Source organism: Diceros bicornis, chromosome X (assembly GCF_020826845.1).
Source record: "Diceros bicornis minor isolate mBicDic1 chromosome X, mDicBic1.mat.cur, whole genome shotgun sequence".
In the NCBI taxonomy this organism is placed as follows: domain Eukaryota; kingdom Metazoa; phylum Chordata; class Mammalia; order Perissodactyla; family Rhinocerotidae; genus Diceros; species Diceros bicornis.
In genome coordinates, this window is record NC_080781.1 from 16,846,380 (window position 1) to 16,871,452 (window position 25,073).

The window sequence follows — 25,073 nt, forward strand, 5'->3', positions numbered from 1 at the left end:
GCATAGAGAAAATAATTAGTAGGGAGTATATAGAGTGAGGAGAAGGCAGCCTAGAATGGAACTTTGAGGAACTTCAGTACTTAATGACTGGCTAGAAGAAGAAAATGGGGCTCCAAGAGGTTAGGTAACTTGCTCAAGCACACACAGCAAGTAAGTAGAAGAAAAAAAAATTGAAGTCTGGCTGACCTACAGCCCAAATTTGAAACAATCATGTTCTGCCAGCTACTTAATCTATATTTGGATTAAAAGCATCACTTTAGTTTGAAAGAGGTTAACAGCTGTTAACAAATTACCTATGTCAGCCAAGAATTGCTAAATAGTCCCATTAAAATACATGAGAGAGCTAAACTGACGTTGTTTTGAAGCTTATGAAGCATGATATCTTCAAATGTTTCCTTACAGAGAGGTGGTAAGGAAGCACTGCAACGTGAAAGTTGAATGCAATCTCAGAACCTTCCTCTTGCTAAGAAATGGACTAAATAGATCAAGTAGTAGTAATGATATGCTGTACTTCTCAAAATGGAGTACAGGAAGGGCTCCTGAGGTGTACAGCAGGGGGGCAAGGAATACTCAAAGAAAAATGATAAAGACGTTGCATCTTCTGGAGCAATTTTAGTTGGTGGCTTTGGGAAATATTTTTTTATATTAAAAACAAACACGGATGTCATTGAATAGAATGTAACCTCTGCATTCACTATAAAGACAAGCTATAAGTCCCCCAAACTGCATACTTGTAGTGGTATCTCCCCACCCTAGTTCCTTGGGAGCACTCATTTACTTCCTACTGGAATTAGGGATACTTGAGGAAAGACTGGGATGCACTGCTATAATGTATTACAAGATCACCTTCCAATTCTACATGAAGACTTGAGGTCAGTGTATCAAGCGAATATTTTGTGATTTTTAATTTTTGTGATTCAGGAAGTGTAATTAGAAAGGTCATATGGTCTTAAAGATAAAATGAATATGAAGTGAATACTGTCAATTTATGAAAGTTTCCAATGTACTTTTGAATGACTTTATTCATTTTCCCACTTTGTGAGAAATGTAAAAACACAGAAAACACTGCTTGTAGGGAGATCAGTAGTATTTCATAAAATATTTTTGTTCCCCATCTGTATGAAATATACATGAATTCCAAAAAACAACTTTTTAAAAAGCACATACTCATGACTTACCTTTCCAAATGACCCCTGCCCTAACACTTTTAAAAGTTCAAATTGGGAAGGATCTGCCTTTTCATGTCCTTCCTTTACATGATGTGTGATTGCAATTTCTTTGATACTGCCTTCTTCCTGTTGATGCAAATATAAGAGGAGAAAACAGAGTTAGAGTTTCTTTCTCCAGCTACAAATCAAGCAATATAAATTTAGCATATCATATTAGAAATCCTCAAATTAACATACACAAACCACGTTTACTGACCCACCAAGTAAACAGAAAACACATGCTAAACAAATATACTTTCAAGTTAAATGTCAGAGAGAGAATAATACCAGCCTACCATGTAGGCCAAATTAACCTCTACATAACATTAGCACTGAGTATTTCCAAGTCTTTATTCTTCCTACTGGAGATATTTAGAATAAACAGATTCATGAGGTGAGGGCAGAGGGTGTAAAGAAGTCTGAAAATACATCAAAGTAATCTGCTGTGCTCCAAGATGTGGTTGTATTAGGTAGAACCAAGGCTATACATACAAAACCCCGTTTATTGGGGAGAGGGTTGAAAAATATTCCAGGGTAAGCATGGAGACTTCTACCCTCAGCAAGGCTGTTTGAATTAGTATGCTGAAGTTTACTGTGTTTGAAATATCTAAGTTACTTTCTGTTTCTAGGACTACCTGAGATGTGAGAGGGGAGAAAGGAATAACTCTAAAACATAAAATCAAAAAAGATTTAACATTTGGATGGAGGATTAGAAACACGAAAAAAAAAAAAAAAAGACTATCCAGCATGATGGAACAGTGAAAGGTCTTGGGGTTAAGAGAAGGATTTTTAAAGACAGTGGATGCTTCGGTATTTCTGAGGGAAGGCGTCAGAAGAGAAAGGTTGAAAATATATGTATGTATACACAGAATTTCAATTATTTATTTACACTGAGATCAGCAGATTAAGTACACCTTATTTAATCAAGACGTACTATATGTTACAGCCAAAAATTACAACAATAAAACAAAACCCAACAAAACCAGAACATAAACCTGTCAAAGACTCCTTTCTTTTTTTTGCCTATAATGTTATATTTTTTTCTAGAGCATAAGTACTATTAGTAGAATCTAAACGTGTTACATAAATATTTCATTATTTTTATTACTATTGTATTCCATATAAATGTTTGAGCTCAAGTAACATTTTCTCAAACACTCACAGAATGCTGGCACTACAGGGAATTACAAAGATTTCTCAAAAAGATATACCAGGGTATCCTAATGTGGTAGCTTTTGAAAACGAGTAGTAGAAGGAACAAAAGTTCCTGTAAGAGGATAAAAAAGGAATCCAGGCCCACCATTTCACTCTGTAAAATGGAGGCTATAGTTTGTAGATTGTCCTACTACTTAGGCAGATTAATCATTTTGGACTCTCAGAATTTTGGCAACAAAAATAAAACAATCCCCTAATACAGTTTAGTCCTTTATTTTGTAATTTCACATGCATTATCTCCTTTAATTCTCACAACAATCCTGTGCAGTAGGCATTAGGGTAGAATCAAGCATTAGCTGACTCGAAGATTCTACCCCCTTCCTGGGCATCCCTTCTCTCCAAATGAGACCAGGGTACAAGGGCTTGAGGGTGATAGCTGTTCATAGCTACATTAGGAAAGGTAGGAAGCAAAGTACCAAATGCTTTTTAAAAACTTTCAAAGAACAGGGCTGGCCCTGTGGCTTAGCGGTTAAGTGCGCACGCTCCGCTACTGGTGGCCTGGGTTTGGATCCCGGGCGCGCACCGACACACCGCTTCTCCGGCCATGCTGAGGCCGTGTCCCACATACAGCAACTAGAAGCATGTGCAACTATGACATACAACTATCTACTGGGGCTTTGGGGGCAAAAAAAAAAGGAGGAGGATTGGCAATAGATGTTAGCTCAGAGCCGGTCTTCCTCAGCAAAAAGAGGAGGATTAGCATGGATGTTAGCTCAGGGCTGATCTTCCTCACACACACACACACACACACAAAAAAAACTTTCAAAGAACAATGTATATGTGGGATTGATTAAGTAAGGCTTAGATTAAAACTCAGCAAGTATTTATTAAGTACCTACCATGTATCAAGCCTGGGTTAGGTGCTTTTCCACCTTTTATCTTATATTCATGCTTCATGACAAATCTTCAACTACTTATCAATGTTAGAGAGGGCTGATGATAACACAGAGTGAAGTACACCCCAGAGCAAGCAAAAACATTTCAGAATTCTCTATCGACGACCCCATTCACCACTAGAAATTTGACAGATCTTTTCAAGGCAAAATGGTTTGAATACTCTACAGTCTGAAGTTTGAAGAGATTAAGTAAAGATCATAAGCCAGTAACTGGCAGGTTTAGGGCTCAATTCCAGGTGTTCTGACTTCTAATGACTTCTAAAACAAGGCTCTTACCATTACACCACACTGAGACTGTCAGAGGCTCCTGGTGGTTTCCCACCCAAGATCAAAGACAGGAATGTACAGACTTATTCCCCTGGTCTTTGTAACTGGTCTGTATCTCTTGGGTCAGTTAGCTAAATTGATTAGAGAAGTGGTCTCTGAACTTTTGGTAGCACATCTTTATCAGTAAAAAAAAAAATTTAGCATACACCCAATATTTGTATACTTACTGGCTTATAAATTATGTACATGTACTTTTTGTATTACTAAATTACATACATTTTACATGGAAATGAAACTATAAAGAGGTTCTCCTCTTTCTTTTTCTGTACTCTAAAGTGCTGTCACATCACACTTTGAAGACTAGTGGACTACAGACTTGAACTCATGAAGCCAAGTTCACGGGTTGGATTCCAGCATGTGCCAGTTAGTCTCCTATGGAAAAAACTAAACTATCGGTTCAAGACCCTCACAGGAATATAACAGCCATTTATGCCCTTAAATCATAAGGCTGTGAAGAACTATACTCTGTCATGTTCTATGTTTTACCACTTTTCTTTCTTGGGTAAGTGGGATGTGCTTTATTAGGCTGCAATATTTTTTTGTCTTATATTTCACAGCAAATACCTACTACAATTGTCTGTCACAAATAAAGATGCAACACAGGCAGGGAAGGATCACTGAATTATAAACATTTTGCATTTTGTAGCAGGCATAGAAGATCAAGCCTTACTCTATAGTGTGAGCTAGGATGAGGCCATGGATCTCAAAATAAACAGCAGTTACTATTCAAGAAAGATTTTATTTTGGATGACTACCCTTCCTTTCCTCTGTCAAAAAAGTTACTAAAAGACGCAGAGTTTCCCTTTGATCTTGTCATTCAATAAACATACACTGAAACACCTACTATGTCTCAAGCATGGTACTGGGAATACCTTTCATTCTTTCTTTTTCTATTTCCAATAGCATCATCTAGGTACGATCCTTCATTACCTTTTCTGTAAAAAACTGTAGTTTCACTAGCTTGGTTACTCATAATGCCCCTTTCTGCCACTGTCACTCCAATTTACCTTCCTGACAAATTCATTTTCTGAAAGTAGAAAGCTCCAGTCATACGACCAGACTGCTCAAAAACTCCTCCAAGTTTTCCCAAATTAAATGCACTGCTTCACTTTGGCATCTGAGGCCCTCTACAATATGGTCTCAACCTACTTTTCCGATATTATCTCCCAACATTCCCCTACACATAGCCTTTTTCAATCTGGGTTATTTCCTGTTCCCTAAATTTTTAGTTTCTAAAATCAAAGTAATATACGCACATGGGTAATAAATAAAATAGTGACAGAACAGCTTATGCTGAAAAGTAAGTCTCTTCTCACTCACATACCTAGGCTTTAAAAAAATCACTTTTCTGTACTTACTTTGATAATTTCTTAGTTTAACCTTAAGACAATGTCTATCGATTAAAAAATAAGAAAGATGAGGGTCTCACTTATATTATGCCCGTTTCTTCCATCATCTTCCTCCCCACTGTTTGATAATTACATTACTTTTACATAGACCTCTTGTCTTTTCTATCAGTTTTAGATAGACTCCTAACTCCCCACTTTGTAAAAGGAGGCTAATAGTGCCCATACATTCTTTCTCGCAAACTTCCCTCCACTTGCTGCTAGCTTTATTTTTACATTTTTATTAATTGAAGGCTATTAATATTAAGAAAATTAATATTCTCTTTTGTAATCACAACCAAATCCTTCAAGCTCTCTCCATAGCCTGATTCTAAAAGCTGAAAGCCTATGCAGTGGCATCCACATTTTCATAACAATATACTGTTCAAATGCAGTCTAGGTAGTATATTAAATTTCCTTTTATATGGACCCATAACAATGACTTCTAGTACAATCCACGGGGACTTAAAAAAAAATTCATCAAATGCTTAAATTCATGATACATTTTACTTTGATTCCTATCTGGACCATGAACTTGTAGTTTTTGATTTTTCCTGTTTCTAACAGCTCTCCATCATTCTTGGTGGGAGGGAGAGGTTAATTTGACCATTATTCTTAATCTTTTCTTAGCCCTTAACCCTATTTTCCACTCTTCTGAGAGCCCTCTCTTACCCTCCCACTGGGACTGGTTGTTCTCTAGGCTTTGCTGCACAGCGATTATCTCAGGATCTCTCTTCAGTGCTTTTCTGGTTGAATCCACTATTTTCAACTTCCCATGTCTCTCTCTTTCTTAGATTACTCCTTTGTAACTTCCTAAGAAAGATGATGTGGAAGAAAACTTTCTGAACCTCGCACATCTGAAAATGTCTTTATTTTGTCTTCACATTTGTATAGTTTGGCTTGGTACCAAATTCTAGAATAAAAACAATCTTGCCTCAGGACGTTGACGCCACTGGTCCACTGCTTTCTAGCAGCCAGGGCTGCTGATGAGATGGGTGATGCTAGCTGATACAGACTTTTTGGTAGGTGACCTGGTTTTTCTTTCCAGAAGCTTTAAGAATTTTCTCTGTTCTTATACTTCTGAAATTCCACACTAGTGAGATAAATATAGGTCTTCTTTCCTTCAGAATGCTAGAGACTTGGTGAACCTTTATAATTAAAGACCTGAATTCTTTACCTCTGAGGGAATTCTAACATTTCTTTGAAAATTTCCTTCCATCCATTTTTCAGGGTTTCTCTTTTTGCAACTCCTCTATTAGTTGGATATTGTATGTCTGGAATTGAATCTTTTATGTCACTTATCTTTTTTCTCCTATTTTCTAAGAGACTTCCTTGACTTGATCTTCCCAACCTCATACTGAAGTTTTTATTCTGGCAAATCTTATTTTTAAATAAATTTAACTCCTTTTCTCAATGTTTCTTTCTTTTTTTTTTTTTTTTGAATAGCAACTTCTTCCACTCCCTATCCTCTCTCCCCAAAATGGTTGCAATCATTCCAAACCTCTTTGAGGATGCAAATTCGAATTTTAAAAATCTTTTTCTAAATTAGGGGTCAGAGAGTATAGAAAATGTTCTTGGTGGTAGAGAGAAAAGATCAATGCCTATGGCCCTAGTTCCAAAAACGTGCCACTATTTTATCCTCAACACATTTTCTGTTCCTTCCAGGTTTAAATTTTATAAGACCTAAATTTTTACTAGTCACATCAGCAAACTATTTTCTATCTTTTATGTATACACAAAGTCACAGTGCATAACAGGCAAAATATTCTTGGTTGGTATCTTGATGCCCAGATTGGGCTTAATGTCGTCAGTTTTTCCAAGTTATGAGAGTGTGATTATTTTAGAAATGAATCTGAGGTTCAACTAGGACATAATACTAATGCTTGGACAATCTTGGATAACAGGTAGGAAAGCAACAATGTGTTTTTCTAGCTCATACGTGGAATCCAATGAGATGGATGCAGAGAGGAATATCAAATTTCTGAAGGCACTGATAACCCAAGAACAGACTGACATTTGCATGTGCCAAACCTATCTTATGTCACTAAATCACTTGTTACTGAAATAAATCTGCCACACGAAAACACAGAACTATAGTTTGATAGTTTGTAAAATTGTGTTTTTGCCTGTACACTGTGAGCAACTATAATTTTATGGAAAAAGAATTTTGTCAATGAAGTGGAACATAGATATAAGTTATATCCATTATAATTACTCTGTGAGGCTCACATATTTTTACATTCTCTGGCACAACTGTATTTTAAATGATACATGGATATGTGTCCATTCACTACCACAAAAAAACTTACTTTGTGTATTTAAACAAGTTGTAATAAATTCCATATTGTTATTTTTACAAAATCTGTGTTTATTTGATAAGTAAAGGTCTAATTGTAGGCAAAATTGTGAGGCTGGCAGCTGGTCTATATCACAGCTCCATATCATTTGTCTATGCTCCCATCACTTTTAGACATTTGCCACCCCCTTCTAGGTATTCAATATTCTCAAGCTATGTATGGGAATTCATTCATTCACCCAATGAAACATTTATTTATTGAGCACCTAATACATGCCAGGCACTCTTCTAGGTGCCTGAGATATACAACAAATAAACAGACCCAAATCTCTGCCATTTTGGGGAGAGACATCATCATCATCATCATCATCATCATCATCATCATCAGTTCATGTTAGAACATGATAAATACCATGGAAAAAAGATACCAAGTTGGGTAAGACGGATCAGAAGTGCAGGGATGGAAAGGAGGGTTTGCCATTTTAAATAAAGGCATCAGGACAGGCTTTATTGAAAAAGTGCTATTTGAGCAAAGACCCAAAGGAGGTGAGGGAGCCAACCATCTGAGGGAAGAGTATTCCAGGCAAAGGGACAAGCCACTGCAAAGGCCAGTGTGGGAGCATACGCGGAGACCAGTGTTTGGATCAGAGAGCACGAAGGAGAGGAAGAGAACAGGTCGGAGAGGGGACTAAACCTCAGGTAGCTCTTGTGCTTTTGCTTCTTCCTAATTGCCTGGTCCTATTAGAAATGTTTCTGATCTATGATATATTCTCTTAAGCCCATTCCTTTTTGTTAGAAGGTAATTCAGATTATGGGCCTAGGTATTAGAGATACTAGGATAAAGAAGAGTATCTGCCCTCTAGGAATTTACCTAGGGTTTCAAAGATTTATTATTAGATAAATACCTGTTGGATATGACCCCTAATAGATAAAACAAAGTAACTTCAGTTAAAAAATATATAATTTTAGGAATTCTGTAAAGAGTGCCATTTTAGACATCATAGAAAAATGGCAGAAGAAAATTCATGGACAAGTGGATCTTTTGGTGTTCCTCCAGTCACATAAAGCCACCTAATTTGTTTTCCAGGACCAACAAAAGGTTCATAGGTTCCCACTTAAATGGTCTTTAAAGTTCATCCTTTAATGGGAAAAAAATTAACTTAATGTTTCCTTTTCAAGTTGAGAGGGGAAAAATACAATTTTGTTCTTAAAATGTAAAAAGGATTAAAGAAAAGGAAGTGAAATTGATGCTGTCTATTTGAGTTACAGAAAACCTAATATTGCAACATGTTAACATTAAGAAAACAAACTGGGTGATATTAATTGATTTTAAAGAATGATTCAACATTTGGCATTATGCCCTGCCTTGTATACATAATTTCCTTTTTCCTCTCCTCCCTTGAGTCAGGAAGTGTGTTCTTAAGGCATTTGTATTTTCTAAATTGTTTTGTATGTCAGAAAATACTGTTGAAGCTTGAAGTAAAATATTTAAACGTTCCTTGGTAAAAGCCAATAAATAAGTAATTCTAACCATAGACATGTAACCATTTTTCGGCCTAACATAAAAAAGACCTTACAAATGAAAAATGTATACTTTATTTATCACTTAAATGTAATTCCAAATTAAACTATCACTCTCTATATAGATACCTACAGTTCTATAATACATAGTTCTTTATTTTAAAAAGATGTTAATTTTTTAGACAATTAAAATACATAAAAATTGCTTGGCTGTGACACAAAATTAGGCTTGTTATCAAGCCATGGGGAGAAACCACATTTTAATTTATTCTAGATTATATTCAAACAAATCCAATTTACTTGATTTGCTAATGGATGATAAATATGCTTAGCATTTTTCATTTAACCAAATGCTTTAAGAGAGTGTTCCAAGTCAGCTTCTTGTATCTATTTGAGAAAATAGCATTGCTGGTTCTCCCTACGAACATTCTCACTCAGTGCTGCGAAGAGCACCGAGTTTTCTCCCAGTCGAGAGTCCCAATCAATAAATTTAATTCTCTTTAAAGAGCAGCATTCTCACGGCAAAATAGCAAGTTGATTTCAGGATTTTAGATTAAATATAATGCAAATTATCATTCACTAAGCCCACTTTAACAAAGTAATGCTTTGAAAACTGTGCCTACTCTAAGTTAGATAAAATTACCTGCTTAAAGTTACTTATAAATAGTTGATTAAAAACTTCAAATTTTTAAAGGAACCAATTTGAACAAAAATCTGATTTTAAGTTCTTGACTGTTTAAAATAATACATTCTCCTACCTGTCAAAATATTGCTTACATTATAGTAATCTCCTAAATATTAGTAAGTTCACAATTTTGTTCATGCCTGTTTTAATATTGAGAGTTAGTCATTCGTTGTATTATACAAAATTACAAACACTAGAAGATAAAAATTACTGTAGCACTAAAAAGCCAACGTAAAAATAAGTTTACAAAATATACAGAGTTCAAATGTATAATACACATAACTGGCTTACTTTTAGTAAACAGAAATATTATCCTTTAAAAGTTCTATAAAAACGGGTTTTGAATTTTGAAAAGGTTCTTAACAGAAAATATAAAATAACTGTTTAATTAGTATAATTATACTTAGCTCCAACTAAAACATTTTAGTTTTTAAAGAAGTTGAACAAAGCTTACCTGTATAGAGCGAACACGAAAAGACAAAAATTTAAACATGGCTACGAAACCATGATGGTGATAAAAGAATTTCTGACGGTAAAACTTAAGTTAGAAAGGGAAGGCCAAGTCCCTGCAAAGTGTTCTCCTAGCGGCTGTTCCGGCAATTAGAAAATTTCCTGTCAGGCGGGTCCTGAAATGCTAGAAAAAGAGGCCTGACAATTTTCCTGTGGTAAAAGAAAGGAGAAACGTAATGGCGAGGGCACTAATGTAGCTGATAGGTAGGGAGCCAGAACAGGAAACCAAAACAGATTTGCTGATAGCAAAATCCTGTTGAAATGTTCTTTACTCCTGGTTCCCAGCAATCCGGACAATTTTCACAACCAGTGAAATGAACATTATTTTATTTCAGAATCCTGAGACACGCCAGTATTTCTTAACTAGACAACTCTTGAAAAGCAACCGAAACTAGGCAGCACTATTAAAATAATAAAAGTCATTGATGCACATGTGAAATTTTACCCTTTGTAATGTTTATACACACACTCCAAAGGATAGTCTCAAGACTATTTTAAGATTATATATAGACATGTCATGGGTGTTCCCTGTCAACGAGGAAGAGTTTCATAACTATGGGAAGAAAATGACCACATGCAAGAAACGCTTTGATTGTGATGTAAGCATAAATTTCTTCCTTTCTTAAATGAAAGTAAATTACATCTAAATTCACACTGGTTATAAACATCAATTATCAATCAGGTTAAAGACTTCAAGGTCCACAGCTAAAACTCACATTCCTAGTTGATAAAATCTAAAAAAAAGGAAAAGGTCAATCCCTCGGTTATTAGTGAGCAAAAGGAACACACTGAAAAAGCCAACCTGGGAAAGGAGGAGTCAAGCTACCAGACAATCTCTTACTCCATTTCATCCTCTAATAGCTTCTAGAAGTTCTTCTAAGGTATTTTTGCTTTGGAAAATATTTTTTAAAGTATGCCAATATTCAGACCATGATCACCAAGATAGTGGCATTTAAACAAAACTAAAGGACAGAAGCACTGAGAGCTGTGGGAAAATGCTCTATTTAACATATATTTAATCTATGTGAGACCAAGAAAAACCTCAAGCATTAATCTACAATATCTTATATGAATTTAATAAAATCACTGAATTTTCAAAGCCCGAAGAGCCTCTAGAAAACATCAAGAACGATCAGCTCACTTTCTGGATGAAGGAACTATGGTCAAGGTAGGCACACATTTGATGATGACAGAGCTATCTATAATGGGAGCTCAGTTCAGCACTCCTTTTTTTTTTTTTTTGAGGAAGATCAGCCCTGAGCTAATATCCATGCCAATCCTCCTCTTTTTGCTGAGGAAGACTGGCCCTGAGCTAACATCTATTGCCAATCCTCCTCCTTTTTCCCCCCCCTTTTTCTCCCCAAAGCCCCAGTAGATAGTTGTATGTCATAGTGGCACATCCTTCTAGTTGCTGTATGTGGGACACTGCCTCAGCATGGCCCGACAAGCAGTGCGTCGGTGCGCGCCCAGGATCCGAACCCGGGCCTCCAGTAGCGGAGCGCACACACTTAACCCCGAAGCCACGGGGCCGGCCCCCCAGCACTCCTTTACTGAGCAAACATTAGAGTGTCCATTAGGTGCTACAGGTGCCATATGAAAGGCCAGGGCTCTTCCTGCTATACTAAATTTCTATGGCATTGTTCTATAAATGTTCCTGCTATATCAAATTTTTATGGCAATGTTCTACAAATGACCTAATAGAAAGTAAAAAATAAAAAAAATTGCCCAATTAAAAATTATCTTATGTAAACAAATACATTAGAATCAACTTGGACTCAAATAAATATCCAAGATAAAACTTTGAATTCTTCCTAGGAATGTGCACTTCTTTTGATTAGAAATGCACGCCTAAGTTTTTCAGTAAAGAAAGCACTTAGAAAGTTTTTCATCAGAACACGAACCCTCCCATCTCCCAAAAGGAATTACTTAAGGCTCCTTACAATGCTACAAAAGGGCAGCAAGGCTAGGACAACCACCTTGTGTAACTGCAGTCTGAACATGAGGTGCCTCTTAAGACTGTCCAGAAGAAGTAAACATCGTGGTTACTGACTGCTCAACTGACTAAGGCATACAAAACAAAATAGGAGTATCTCTGGATAGAGCAGTCATCAACTTTATTCAAGTAATACTTAAGAATAGGAGCAAGCAAATAACCTTTTTTGAATTTAAAGGATTAGTCTAAATTGGCGTTAATGACTACTGATTCTCAGGTCAACAATTTACATTTTGCTGTGTGTTGTGCTTTTTAATATTAACACTAGGAAAATGAAGCAATATTTCAGATACTAAAGTCTGAAATAAGTTTCCCTGAGTTGAAATGATACCTTAACTAAAACAGCGTGGTACTGCTATATAAAAGATAAACAGAGCAACAGAAAAGAAATGTAACACACTTTACGTCTGAGGGAGATGTTAGGACATTTGGCTACCTGTTTGGAAAATGCAGAAGCCATAAAGGAAAATATCGATGTCGATTTGATTATAAAATTCAAAAACTTCTCTACATCAAAAGGCACCATAAACAAAGTTAAAAGACTAGCTCACGTAATTGGAATCCCTTATAATCATGTTACAACTCATCACTGAGCAATTGCTTTACTTGGGGGTTAGCTATCTTCTACCCAGAACAAAAGCTCTTAAGGTCCTTTGGCGCATTGCTTACAGCATTTATTACTGTTGAAGCACATCTCATTGCCCCTACCAGAGTAATCTTCAGAACAGGCACCACACTTATCTTTGTATCCCCATAGCAAACAGCACATAGTAGGAACTCAAATAACGACTGCCTGAATGAGTATCACGTTGAAATCTGAAATGGACACTACTTGTGTGGTCGTGCACATGAAAGTAGATATTATTGTTTATACTTTTCCTGACTCTTTTAACTTTCTTTAAATTTATCTTATTAAATTTTCAGCTAGTTTTTCATTTTTGTATTAGTTTTACCATTTATATTTTTATTTAAAAAGTAAATTTTATTATAAAAATTATGCATGTTCATTATAGAAAAATAATAAAGAGAAAAAAAATCACTATTTTGGTTTTCTTTTCACTTTTTTCCTGTATACACACATGCACACACTTGGACCATACTACACATATTATTGCTTTTTTCTGTAAAGGGCCAGACAGTAAATGTTTTTGCCTCTGCAGTTCACACGGTCTCTGTCAACCCTGCCACTGTGATGGGAAAAGGAATGGGTGAGGTTGTGTTCCAATAAAACGTTACTTACAAAAACAGGCAGCAGGCCTCAGGTATTGTTCGCTGACCCCTATTTTCTATTATTAAACAACCTTCAATGCATTATTAATGACTGCAGAGGATTCTACAATACAAATCCGCTATTGTTGGGTATTTGATCTTCTATACCATTGGGATGTCCCCATCTTTGTGCACATTCACAGTCATTTAGAAATAATTTCTAGAAGTGGAATTGCATTTCTAGAACTCGAGTATGCAACATTTTAAAGTTTTTTGATCCTAACTTATTTGCTAAGTTGTCCTCCAGGAAGAACGTAAATAATAATGAGGGAACCACACTAAGACCTCAGGCATGGGCAAACTACAGCCAGGCCCAGCCAGTCAAGGGGTCACATCTGGTCATGCCCATCTCTGTTTACATATGACCTCCTGCTATTTTTGCCCTACAACGGCTGCTCCTAACTTGAATAGTTGCCACAGAGACCATATGGCTCACAAAGCCTAAAACATATAGAGAAAGTTTGCTGACTCATGGTCTAGACCTGTCAAACAGAATGAGCAGCAAACGCAAAAGCCCTGAGATAGGAATCAGCTTAATGAATCTAAAACACAAAGAAAGACTTCGGTGGCTAGAATGTGGTGAACACCAACCAAGAGAAGGAGATGGGAGGTGGGTTGGGAACATGTTAAATAGGGCCATACAGGCTATCAAGAAGTTTAGATTTGGATTTTATTTCAAGTGAAATGAGAAGCTAATCTTTCCCATTTTAGGCAATGGCATCATTACTGATCCCCAAAACTTATAAGTCCTTTTTGACTCTTTTCTTCTTATTTCCTTCCCTTCATATTTAATCCATCAACAAATTCTACTTACTTTATCTCTGAAATAAACCTCATCTGTCTATTTCTATTTCCTCTGCCACTCTCAGTAGAACCCATCATCATCTAGTGCTATCTAACTGGTTTTCCTGCTTCTAAATTTTCCTTGTGCAATCCTTTCTCTTCACGGCAGCCAGAATAACCTTAAAACAGAAATCAGACTGGATTGTGCCCCTACCTCAAATTCTTCAATGGTTTCCTGTCACAGAACAAACCCCAAATTTCTCATAGTCTATGGAGCATAAAGCAAGCACTAATAAATGCTACCTTGATCCTGACTTGGGAATATACTCACTAAATCACTCAGATAGGACGTCAATATTTGGTTTTAGATATATTTTATCATGGTAAGGTCAGACTATTTCCTCTTTACTAAAAGAGGAAGGAATATTCAATTTTATAAAATGTCTTTTTATTATCTATTAACATGGTCACTTAGTTTTTCTCCTTTGACCTACTGACTCAATAACTTAGATCAACAGATGTCTTAATATGCTTGTATTTCTGGGAAAAATCCATTGTTTTAATATAAGTCTGTGTTTGATTTGTAAATTTTTAAATGATTTTTGCATCTATATTCATAAATTAAATTGGCACAGTTTCCTTTCCTGTGCTAACTTTCATTTTCAAGGCTATGTTAACCTTATAAAACAAACCAGAAGGCAATGCAAATTTTTTCTACGCTTTGAGACAATTTAAAGACCACAGGAATGATCTATTTCTTGCAAGTTTCAAAGATTTCTCCTACGAAATCACTGGAGTCTGGCACTGTAGTTGGGGGTGGGAGTGGTAATGCTCGTTCTTTAATAGCTTAAATTTCTCCCTTGCTATTGGTATATTCACCTTTTTTATCCCTTCCTAAATGATATCATTTAGATTTTCCCAGAAAACCACATATTTCAGCAAGACTTTCATATTACTATAGAGTCACACTTAGTATTCTGTTTTTTAAATTAAACTTAAGGAAAATTTCAAGCACATCTAAAAGTAGACAGAATAGTATAACAAACCCTCACGTACCCAGCACTGAGCTTTAACAATTACCAACTCATGGCCAATCTTGCTTCATATACTCACTTCCCCCCACTCCCATAATTAATTATTTTGAAGCAAATCCCAGACATTATATCATTTCATCTGTAAATTTTTTAGTTGTTATGATGTTTTAATCTCCTTCCTATCTGTGGTTATATCCTGTTTTGCTTTCCTAATGTTGTGCACTTGCTTTTGTTTTTTTTTTCCTGTTTTCTAATTCACTGATTTTGGAATTTATATTTAATTCTTTCCTCTTGCTTTGTATAGTTTACTTTGTAGTTCTTTTTCTAGCTTCTTTCACTGAATCCTTAGTTCTTGTATTTGAATTCTCACTTATTAATAAGTTTTTCTTTTAAGTATAATTCTAACAATATCATTTAAGATACTACTATATTCTAAGCACCATGCTTTACATGAAATTATTTCAGTCAATTCTCACCACAATGAGATAAGTATTATTATCCACACTACAGATGAAGAAACTGAGGCTTAGAGAGAAGTTAAGGAAACTGCTGCCCAAATTCATTAAGTTTGGAAGTGGGGATGGCTGTGACACTGGTGGGAGCATAACCAGGCAATTCTACCTGGGGAGGGAGTGTGAATATGTATGGCCAGTGGCTGACTTAGGTTAGAAACCAGGAGGTGCTAAACCTTTTGACAAGACACTGAAGGAAAACAGCTCCGTAGAGGTCCATAGCAGAGTACCTGAACACTTTTCTCCACCATACATTATATTTGTCTGGTGAAACCCCAACCCTGGTCAAATCCAATTATCAACCACCTTCATGACTCCACGATGGCTGAATCCTGCTGGAGAAAAATCAACCCCTAAGATAAAAACTTAAAATTAACATGTTCTTAACTGATTCCTTTGGATATAATTTTTTGTATGCATTACTTAATTTTTCAGACACTAAAGGGTTTAATATGTAAGGATTTCCATTTAAGTACAGGAGAATTACTCTCTAGCACACAACCAGCAGTAGATAATGTTATAAAGTGCTAAGGTTCTGAAGTTTTAAATCAGGGATGAGAAATAAGTTGCATGGTCATTAACTTGACCCAAATGGTAGTGGCTTCCTAGAGCACTGAGAGGGGTTCCCTCTAAGGCCCTGTCTCAGTGGAAAGCGAGCTATGTTCCACTCACAGTATCTCCCACGAGCATGGAGAGAAGGTGAGAGGGCAGCAGCACCAATGATGCCCAGGTCGGAACCTTGCAGTAAGCAGCAAAACATCCTAGGGGGTATTGCTCGTCTCCCTATCAACACATTCTTTTTCTGCTTAGCCTGGAGTTCTTTTTACTTAGTTATGTTTGTCTAAAAGATTTAAATTAAAAAGACGCATTTAGGTGAAGGGGTTATAACTTTCAATATGCCAATATCTCAGGTTGACTCAATAAACCATTAATACTTGAACAGAACTTAATCAAATCAGTTTGCTCTCTTTCCAAGTATCGATTAGATCACTCAAGTTGAGAAAAATGGGTATTGTAATGCATTGAATCAAGAGAGGAGAAGCAATTTTGGATCAGAGGCAGCATACAAGCCTAGGGGGTTTATTTTTTAAAAAGCTCTTACAGGTGGAGGAAAGGGACACTAAGAACTAAAAAAACAGCCTTGAAAGGTAATCAAAAATGTAGCAAAGGAAAACCTTATATGCTTGGAAAATTTCTCTGTTATACACATACTCCATTTAATGCCACTATGCAGTGCTAATTATAATGCTATTTATCTCAGAAATATTTCCTAAGTGATATATACTTAAACCTACTAAAGTATATTTTTCCCATGCTGAGTACTAAAATATGCTCTGAGCCAATGAGGGTTAGAACAACAGACAATACACAATTATTCAATAAGTGTTGTTAATGTACCATTCCACAAACGTTCCCTGCCAATGACCACTCTATTGTACTTTCCTGTGTTGAGTGGGTCCTTCACTGTCTATTGTCTACTCTGCTAGGGCTTCTCTTTCTGTAGTTCATTTTGTGTTTGACCCAGGATGACTACAAGAGGTGTGTAAATATATGCTGGACTCATGGCTATGAGTATCATTTTGGATGTTCAAATGCAAGTTTTAAGGCAGTTTGAGGGAACTTTAAGGAAACAGAGGAAACTAGCATACAACTGGGAACTGATGAAATTCCCTGGATATTGTGAAGGCCATCATACACATCACTGCAGCCTTAGGGTTACTATATGAATGGTAGCTGGAATAACAGCATGTGTGGAAGTTGGGAGAAACTGCCGCTAAAGGCCCATCATGACTTCAGGGGATTTGAAAAGAAGAACAGGGCACTGCCTGTGTACTCCTGCCTGTGTCCTTCATAGGGGTGCTGCTCCTTAATCTGGCATTTAAAGTCATCTACAACCTATCTTCACTTTATCTTTTTAAACCATTTTTTATCACTACTACTTTTAACAAGCTTTCTCCAATCCTTGACAATCATACATGTGACTATGATACAAGAGCTACAATGACTGAGTTGATAAATACAGTGTTTAGGATTGTAGTAATATAATATTTACAAAGTTCATGTTATGAGCAATTAATGTACACATGGTCATTAGAAAGAAATGATAAGGGGAACAGAAGGGTCAAAGGACCAAGTTAAGAGAAAGTCCAATCATTTCACAATTTTGTCTGAGGCCAGGCCTATTGTCAGCTACAAAATTACTGGATACCACCCTAGTTCCTAAGGGGCACACTTTATCCCTGGTGAATAGTGTGAGAGAGCAAGATCAGCCTCTGGAAGGAAGAGGACAGGAAAATTAACACTTACTGGGCTCTTACTTTGTGCTAGGTACTTATTTACCTCCTTTAATTCTTAAGCCTCAGAAGAACCTTTGCCTGGTACTGCAAGAACCATTAAGAGAATTATTTCCCCACTAAGCAAGAATCTGCTTTAATGATTCTTGGATTACTATATGGAGACCTAAACAGTCAAGATTCTCTATTTCTTGTGTGGATCATGCAGATCATGGAGTCCTCTGGCTAGCTGAGAAAGGGTGGAAAATTATGGAGTCCAGGAAGATATCTTGGCTTGAGGTGCTTTATAGCACTCTATTTTCTGCTATGAAGGCAATCTCTCGCCCACCAGAATAAAGGATAAAAATAATCAAGTCTCTCCAGCAGGGAAGGGAAAACAAAAGACATTGGCTAGAGCAAGTTAATTGGTGAGAAATTCAACTAATTATACATAAATATGGATTAATATGCAAACATTCCTTGGGGAGGGAGATGCAAGGTGATGCTATCTGTTATATTCTGGTATGAATCAATTTAATTAGATAAATTTTCTTATATTTTATGAGATACGTGGAGGAAATAAAAGTTTTTACTTCAGATGAGTAAAGACAAGAGAGGACTGAGTCTTAGAAACAGTGTTAAAATTCCAGAAGATGGAAAGAGAAGCATATGTAGGATATGGGAAGGAGGCAGACTGCAGGGAAAAGAACAAAGAGAAGAGAAGAAGAGATGAGGTGTGAAGTAGGGAAAAATCTAGCCAGAATGAAATGGCTCTACTGCAAATAGAAACCAAGAAACGTGTTCAAGAGACATCACAGAGGCAGCTCCGTACGTCAAGAAGGTCTGAGTGAAGGTATTTTATGTTTAGGAGAAATTCGGCTCTCCTTTATGACTATCATTTTAGTGAAATTGATTTAGCTACCTCCAACACATCTCACTTTTTCCTCCTTTTGGCTTTTTGTTTACACCATTTTCACATGAGAATGCCTTCACCCAAATATTGACATTTACTTCTCAAAATCCTATACCTAAAATTTCATGTCTTCTGTGAATTTTTATCTGATTATACCAGTCACGACTAGTTTTATTTTAAATTCTACTTAAATTTTTATCAAAGGTTAAAGGGTCAAATAGTGCCGCAAGGCTTATATAACAAAAAAGCAGCAGTATCCAGTTCTTTCGGTACCCTTCCAGCTCTTTTCACTGATCCCTCTGGTATTTATCTCTATATGATAAATAATAACTTTATACTACTTTCTCTTGATTCATCAATTGCAGATATTACCTTTAGACATCCTATTATAGATGATTTAACACTCATATCACAAGTTTTGGTTAAATCAATATTTAGTCTTTATAATTATTATGACTATGTAAGCACTGTTCACTGTTGAGGTAAGGAATATATTCTAGTTATATTTCTTGTATACAACTTTTGTTTTTTCTTAAGTTTACAGTTACTTTGTTTTTAAATTTGCTTTCTTTTCTTTGTACCTATCTCCAATTCTTTTCACCCTGCCTCTCAAGTGATTTTTCAATACTCAAATGTATTGTATAATTCATCACTTCTATTTTTTTTTTTCCTGGAGACAGCCTTCCTGGAATCATCTGTCTGCTTTAATCTGGACTGAGTACTCTCTAAGCCTACTGAATGACTAACCTTCTGAAGCATCCTTTATTCATCATAATGGGAAAGAACTTTCTTCATCGTGCTTATAAATATTGGATCTTTTATTGCCTGAATCCCATGTCTCGTTTTCTTAGTTAACAACCCTCTAGTGTTGCAGAGCTCATTTTCCAGCAACTTACTAAGAATAGGTACATGTATAAAAACATCTTGGTTGAAAATCATTTTCACTAAGCATTTCAAAGGCATTGCTCCTTGTCTTTTAACTTCCCATGTTGAAATGTCTGATATTATTCTTATACCCAGTCCTTTACATATGATATTTAAAAAATCTCTAAAAGCTTGTCTCAGTCCGTTTGGGCTGCTATAACAAAATACCATATACTGGGTAGCTTATATTAAACAAGAGAAATTTATTTCTTACAGTTCTGGAGGCTAAGAAGTTCAAGTCCAAGTTGCTAGCAGGTTCAGTGTCTGGTAAGGATCTATTTCCTGGTTCATAGACGCCCATCTTCTCACTGTGTCTTCACATGGCAGAGGTGGCAAGGGAGCTCTCTGAGGTCTCTTTTATAAGGGCACTAATCTCATTCATGATGGCTCCGCCCTCATGACCTAACCACCTCCCAAAGGCCCTACCCCTAAACACCATCACACTGGGGGTTAGGCTTCAATATATGAATTTTAGGGGGACACATTCAGTCCATAGCAAAACTTTTAGGGTCTTCTCTTTATCCCTGGTGTTTTGATATTTCATAATAATGATCCTTCTTGAGGGTACGTTTTTTTTTTTTTTTTTTTTTTTTTTTTAAATAAGCTTTCAGTAGGCTGTTTTAATCCAGAGACTCGTGGTCCTCATGTTGGGAAATTTTTTTTTTTTTTTTTTTTTTTTTAGTATTCCACCTAATCTAAGAGCATGATTATCACTATACCATTATGAAAGAAAAAAATGTTGCCAATTACAATGTGTCACACCATTGATTATAACAAACATTCCAATTTCAGAGATGTTAAAATGTGGGGAAAAAACATGTATCTTATGGTATTTCTTCCCTAATTTCTTCCCCTCCATTTCCTTTTTGTCTCTTTCTAGAATCCCTATTAGGTAGATGTTAGATTGCTCCTCTTTCTTTTTCTCTCCTATTTTCTGTCTCTTTGTCTTGTTCTATTTTGGGGGAGGTTTCCTCAATTTTAGCTTCTAAATATTCTACTAAAATGTAAAACATTCCTATCACATTTTTAATTTCTAAGAGCTTCTTCTTTTTCTGATTTTTCTTGTTGTTTTTTTCTTTTAAATAGCATTCTACTCTCATTTTAGGGAATGTATTTCTTCTCTTAAACTCAGAAGATATTAATTTAACTTTCCTTTTTTCCTTTTGCCTGCATTGTCTGTTCCTCCAAGATCTTATTCTTTCACATTGGAAGCCTTTCTCAAATGTCTGGTGATATTTGGCTTTTCACTCATATTTAAGAGTGAGGCACTAAGAAGTAGACTAGATGTTCTAGAACTTGTCAATTGGTAGGATTTCTGTAGGTTAACTGGCCAAGTAGCCAGGCTTCATATCAAAGATCTCCCAAACGTCTGCATCTGAAGGTATTTTATCAGGGACCATTCGATTTCTTCAGGAAAGAAGGCTCTACTCTCCTGTCTGGAGGATATGGGTAGGGAAAGGGACCATATCACCATTCAGTAATAGGTTTTCACTTGATCTTCCTGTTTCCAGCCCAGTGCCTCATCCCACTTCCTACTATACCTGGGGTTCCCCAAGTCTGGATCCTCTTTATAAGGATAATTTCCTCTTGTGACAATTCTTTTATCTGCTTTTCATATTTATATAGTTGTTGAAATTACAGAAGTCTTCTAATTTCAAAGATCATGTTTCTGATTCTCCTTGTTGTTTTGGGTGATAATTTCCCAGAGGAGAAGACAACAAAAACAGCTTTCTTTTGCCATTTTAAAACTGCAAGCTTCCCTTATATGCTTTTGTGTCTCCAACAACCTAGCAGAGTTCTTGGCGTCAAACAGACATTCACTAACTACTTGGTTAATGAATGATTAGATGTAGTTAGAGTATAGACTAAGCCGCTGTAGCAAAAAGACCCCAAAATACAATAGCTCAAACAAGATAAGCGCCTATTTTTCTCTCACAGAGCAGTCCATAGGTAAGAGGATAGGTTAGGGTGAAGAGGTGTCACTAGATCACTAGGCCATTAAAGGACCCAGGTTTCTTCTCTCTCGTTATTCTTCATGCATCCTACAGTCTCGTCATGGTCAAAACTGGCTTATCATCACACTCTGCATTCTGACCCATGGAAAAGGGGCCAATCAATCTACAAGAAAGCCTACCAGTTGACAAACTCCATACATAATCTCGCAGTTTCTATGGGCCAGGAATCTGGGCCAGCAAACACATGAGCTTGGAAGCAGATTCTTCTCCAATCAAGGTTCAGATGAGACTCTAGCTCTGGTCAACTCCTTGACTGCAATCTGTGAGAGACTCTAAACCAAAGGATCCAGTTAAGCTGTGCTCAGATTCCTGGCCCACAGAAACTATGAGATAATAAATGTAAGTTGTTTTAAGCTACTAAGTTTGGGGTTATTTATTATGCATCAAATAGATAACTAATGCAATATCTCAACTTTCACCATTTAAATTACCAGTAATTGACAAAATGAAAACTTTAAATTGTACATTAAAGGCAAATATGATTTAAAAGTATAAGGCTAATATATATTTTGACAGTTTTTTGGATTTAATACCATTAAAGACAAATTAAATATTAGGCTTGTATCTTATACTTAAACCTAATTCTTATAATCTGGAATGATTTGCTCAACAACTTCACCCACATTGCTGGTAATATCTTAGTTCTGTACCTTTTCAACCTATCTCTAGAATGCAGTTTTCTTCCAGATGTAAATGTTACTAATGCTGTGAATACCCTGAGGGAAAGTATGAGCCATATTACAATCACAATGGAAAATGTTTTGATTTTAGAGAGAATAAAAAATTTGAAGATTTTCCTTCCAAAGGAATTGTTACATAAAGAAAAAAAGGTAGCTGGTGGCAGAAAAATCCATATTAGCACTTACTGACTGTTTTCACATTTGCTTAAATGTTAATAAATATATACTATAGACTAATGAAGTAAAATACCTTTAATGGTTTGGGAGGTGCAGAAATCTAGATCAAATCTGAAGGCAGTCTCAGGCATTAGGCCCCATGCCCAGGTCTCTGTGCTGGCCAAAACTTAACTCAGGCATTTATTTAATTACCAAGTACTTATTGAACACCTACTGCGTACTGGGTGCTAGATATGAAACAAGGAATAAGCCAGACATGGTCACTGCCTCATGCAGCTCACAGTTTAGTAGGAAATATAGACAAGTCAACAGGCAGTGGAATCTAGTGTGGTGTTGCTATTTAGGGCACGCAAAGGCTGCTATGGCAGCACAAAGGAAAAACACTTAACTCAGGGTGGAAATGGAAGTGGGAATTGTGTCAGGAAGACGTCTCAGTTGAAGTGATATCAAAATTTGGACCTGACGGATGATCAGGAATTAATTGAAGGGAGTGGTAAGGGAAAAAAATTCTAGGGGAGGGAATATCGCCTAGGAAGGCCCGGGAGCAACAGAGAACCTGATACATTCGAGTGATTGGACTTTCAGCAGAGGGTAGAGGTGTGTGGCTGGAGATGATATACAGAAGTATGCAGGGCCTGGTAGGTCACATTGCAGAGCTTGGACTTTAAATATTTAAAGGAAGCACAAAACTATTGAAGGGTTTAAGAAGAGTATAATGATCTCACTCTTCCATAACTGACATAATGTTCAAGACAATTTGATTTCTAAAAAGTTAACTTTCCCAAGATGTTAAAAAGTATATAGAAATAGATAAGTTTTTTATATACTAGCAATAACCAGATGGAAGACATAGCAGAAAAGATATCCCACTTATGATATAATAAAAACTATAAAATACCCATGAATTATCTTAATAAGAAATGTACAAAACTATATGTAAGAAACCGTAAAATTTTGATAAAGAATATCAGAATAAATGAATGTTCTTGGATATTAAGATATTATTAAAATAATGTTCTCCATGATAATCTGTAAATTTATTGATAAAAATCCCAATAACTTTTTCAGGAGTACTTGATAAATGGATTGTAAAGCTCATCTGGAAAGATACATAAGATTACAATTTTGAAAAGTAAAAAGGTAGCAGTGCTTGCCTTGCCACATATAAAGACAACATACAATAAAAGCACAGTAATTGAAAATGTATGTAAAGCCAAAACATTCAGGGATGTTGTGGGTTGAATTATGTCCTCCAAAAAGGTATGTTCAAGTTCTAATCTCCGGTACCTGTGAATGTGATCTTATTTGAAAATAGGGTCTTTGCAGATGTAATAATGTTAAGATGAGGTCACAATGGAGTAAGGTGGGCCCTAATTCAGTGACTGGTGTCCTTATAAGAAGAGGGAAAATTGGACACAGAGACATACAGGAAGAAAGCCATGTGACAATGGAGGTAGGGATTGAAGTGATGTGCCTACAAGCCAAGGAATGCCAAGGACTGCCAGCAGTCACCAGAAACTGGAAGAGACAAAGAAGGATCCTCCCCTCGAGCCTTTAGAGAGAGCATGGCTCTGTTGACACCTTGATTTCGAACTTCAGTCTTCTGGACTGTGAGATAATAAATTTCTGTTGTTTTAAGCCACGCGGTTTGTGGTACTTGGTTAGGGCAGCCTTAGATAACTAATATAAGGAGTATACGGTAATTTTATATATGATAAAAGAGAGATCTCAAATGAGTGGGAATAAGTGAGTTTTATTTATTCAATAAGTAGATATTAGGACAACAGGCTATCTATCTGGAAAGATAAGTTAGATTTTTATGTCATAACAGGTGCTAAAAGTCCAAGTAGATCACATATCTAAATGCAAAAAACAAAACCATAAAAGTGATAGATGAAAATGTTAAGAGGATATTTTTATAACCTTGGTGCAAGGAAGGATTTTCTAATCAAAACATAAAACCCAGAAGCCAGATCGGACCATTTAAAAACGAAAACTTCTGTGCATATACAATGAAAGACAACATAATCAATGTTAAAAAAAAACAGGGAGAAAATATTCGCAAGATATATTATAGACATGGAGTTAATATCCAGAATGTATACAGAGATCAAATAGACCATAAGGAGACAGGTAACCCAAAAGAAAATTGGGCAAATACAAAAATACAAAGGCCAATAATGCATGGATACTCAACTTCACTAATAATCAAATGAGATGCAAACTGAAATGAGAAAATATTATTTACAGTGGCTCAAATTAAAAATAATTTCTGATAATATCCAGTGTTGAATATGGTATGGTCAAACAGGTTCTCTTATACAGTGAAATTTTTATACCATTTTGGCTTGGAGGGCAATTTGGCAATGTCTATTGAGATGTAAATATTCATACCATTTGTTCCAGCACATCCTTTTCTAAGATTATATCCTACTGAAACACAAGTTCACAAAAATA

At 36.1% G+C, this 25,073-nt stretch overlaps 1 protein-coding gene across 8 annotated transcripts in view; it reads right to left on the minus strand.

The window, feature by feature from the left end:
* RPS6KA3 (ribosomal protein S6 kinase A3) overlaps nucleotides 1–25,073 on the minus strand; it is a 109,612-nt gene that overhangs the window by 50,346 nt on the left and 34,193 nt on the right. For all 8 annotated transcript variants that reach the window (XM_058535560.1, XM_058535559.1, XM_058535558.1 and 5 more), the window contains one exon: nucleotides 1,179–1,295. In XM_058535560.1, the coding sequence (XP_058391543.1) occupies nucleotides 1,179–1,295 (117 nt within the window). The remainder of the gene's footprint in view (nucleotides 1–1,178; nucleotides 1,296–25,073) is intronic.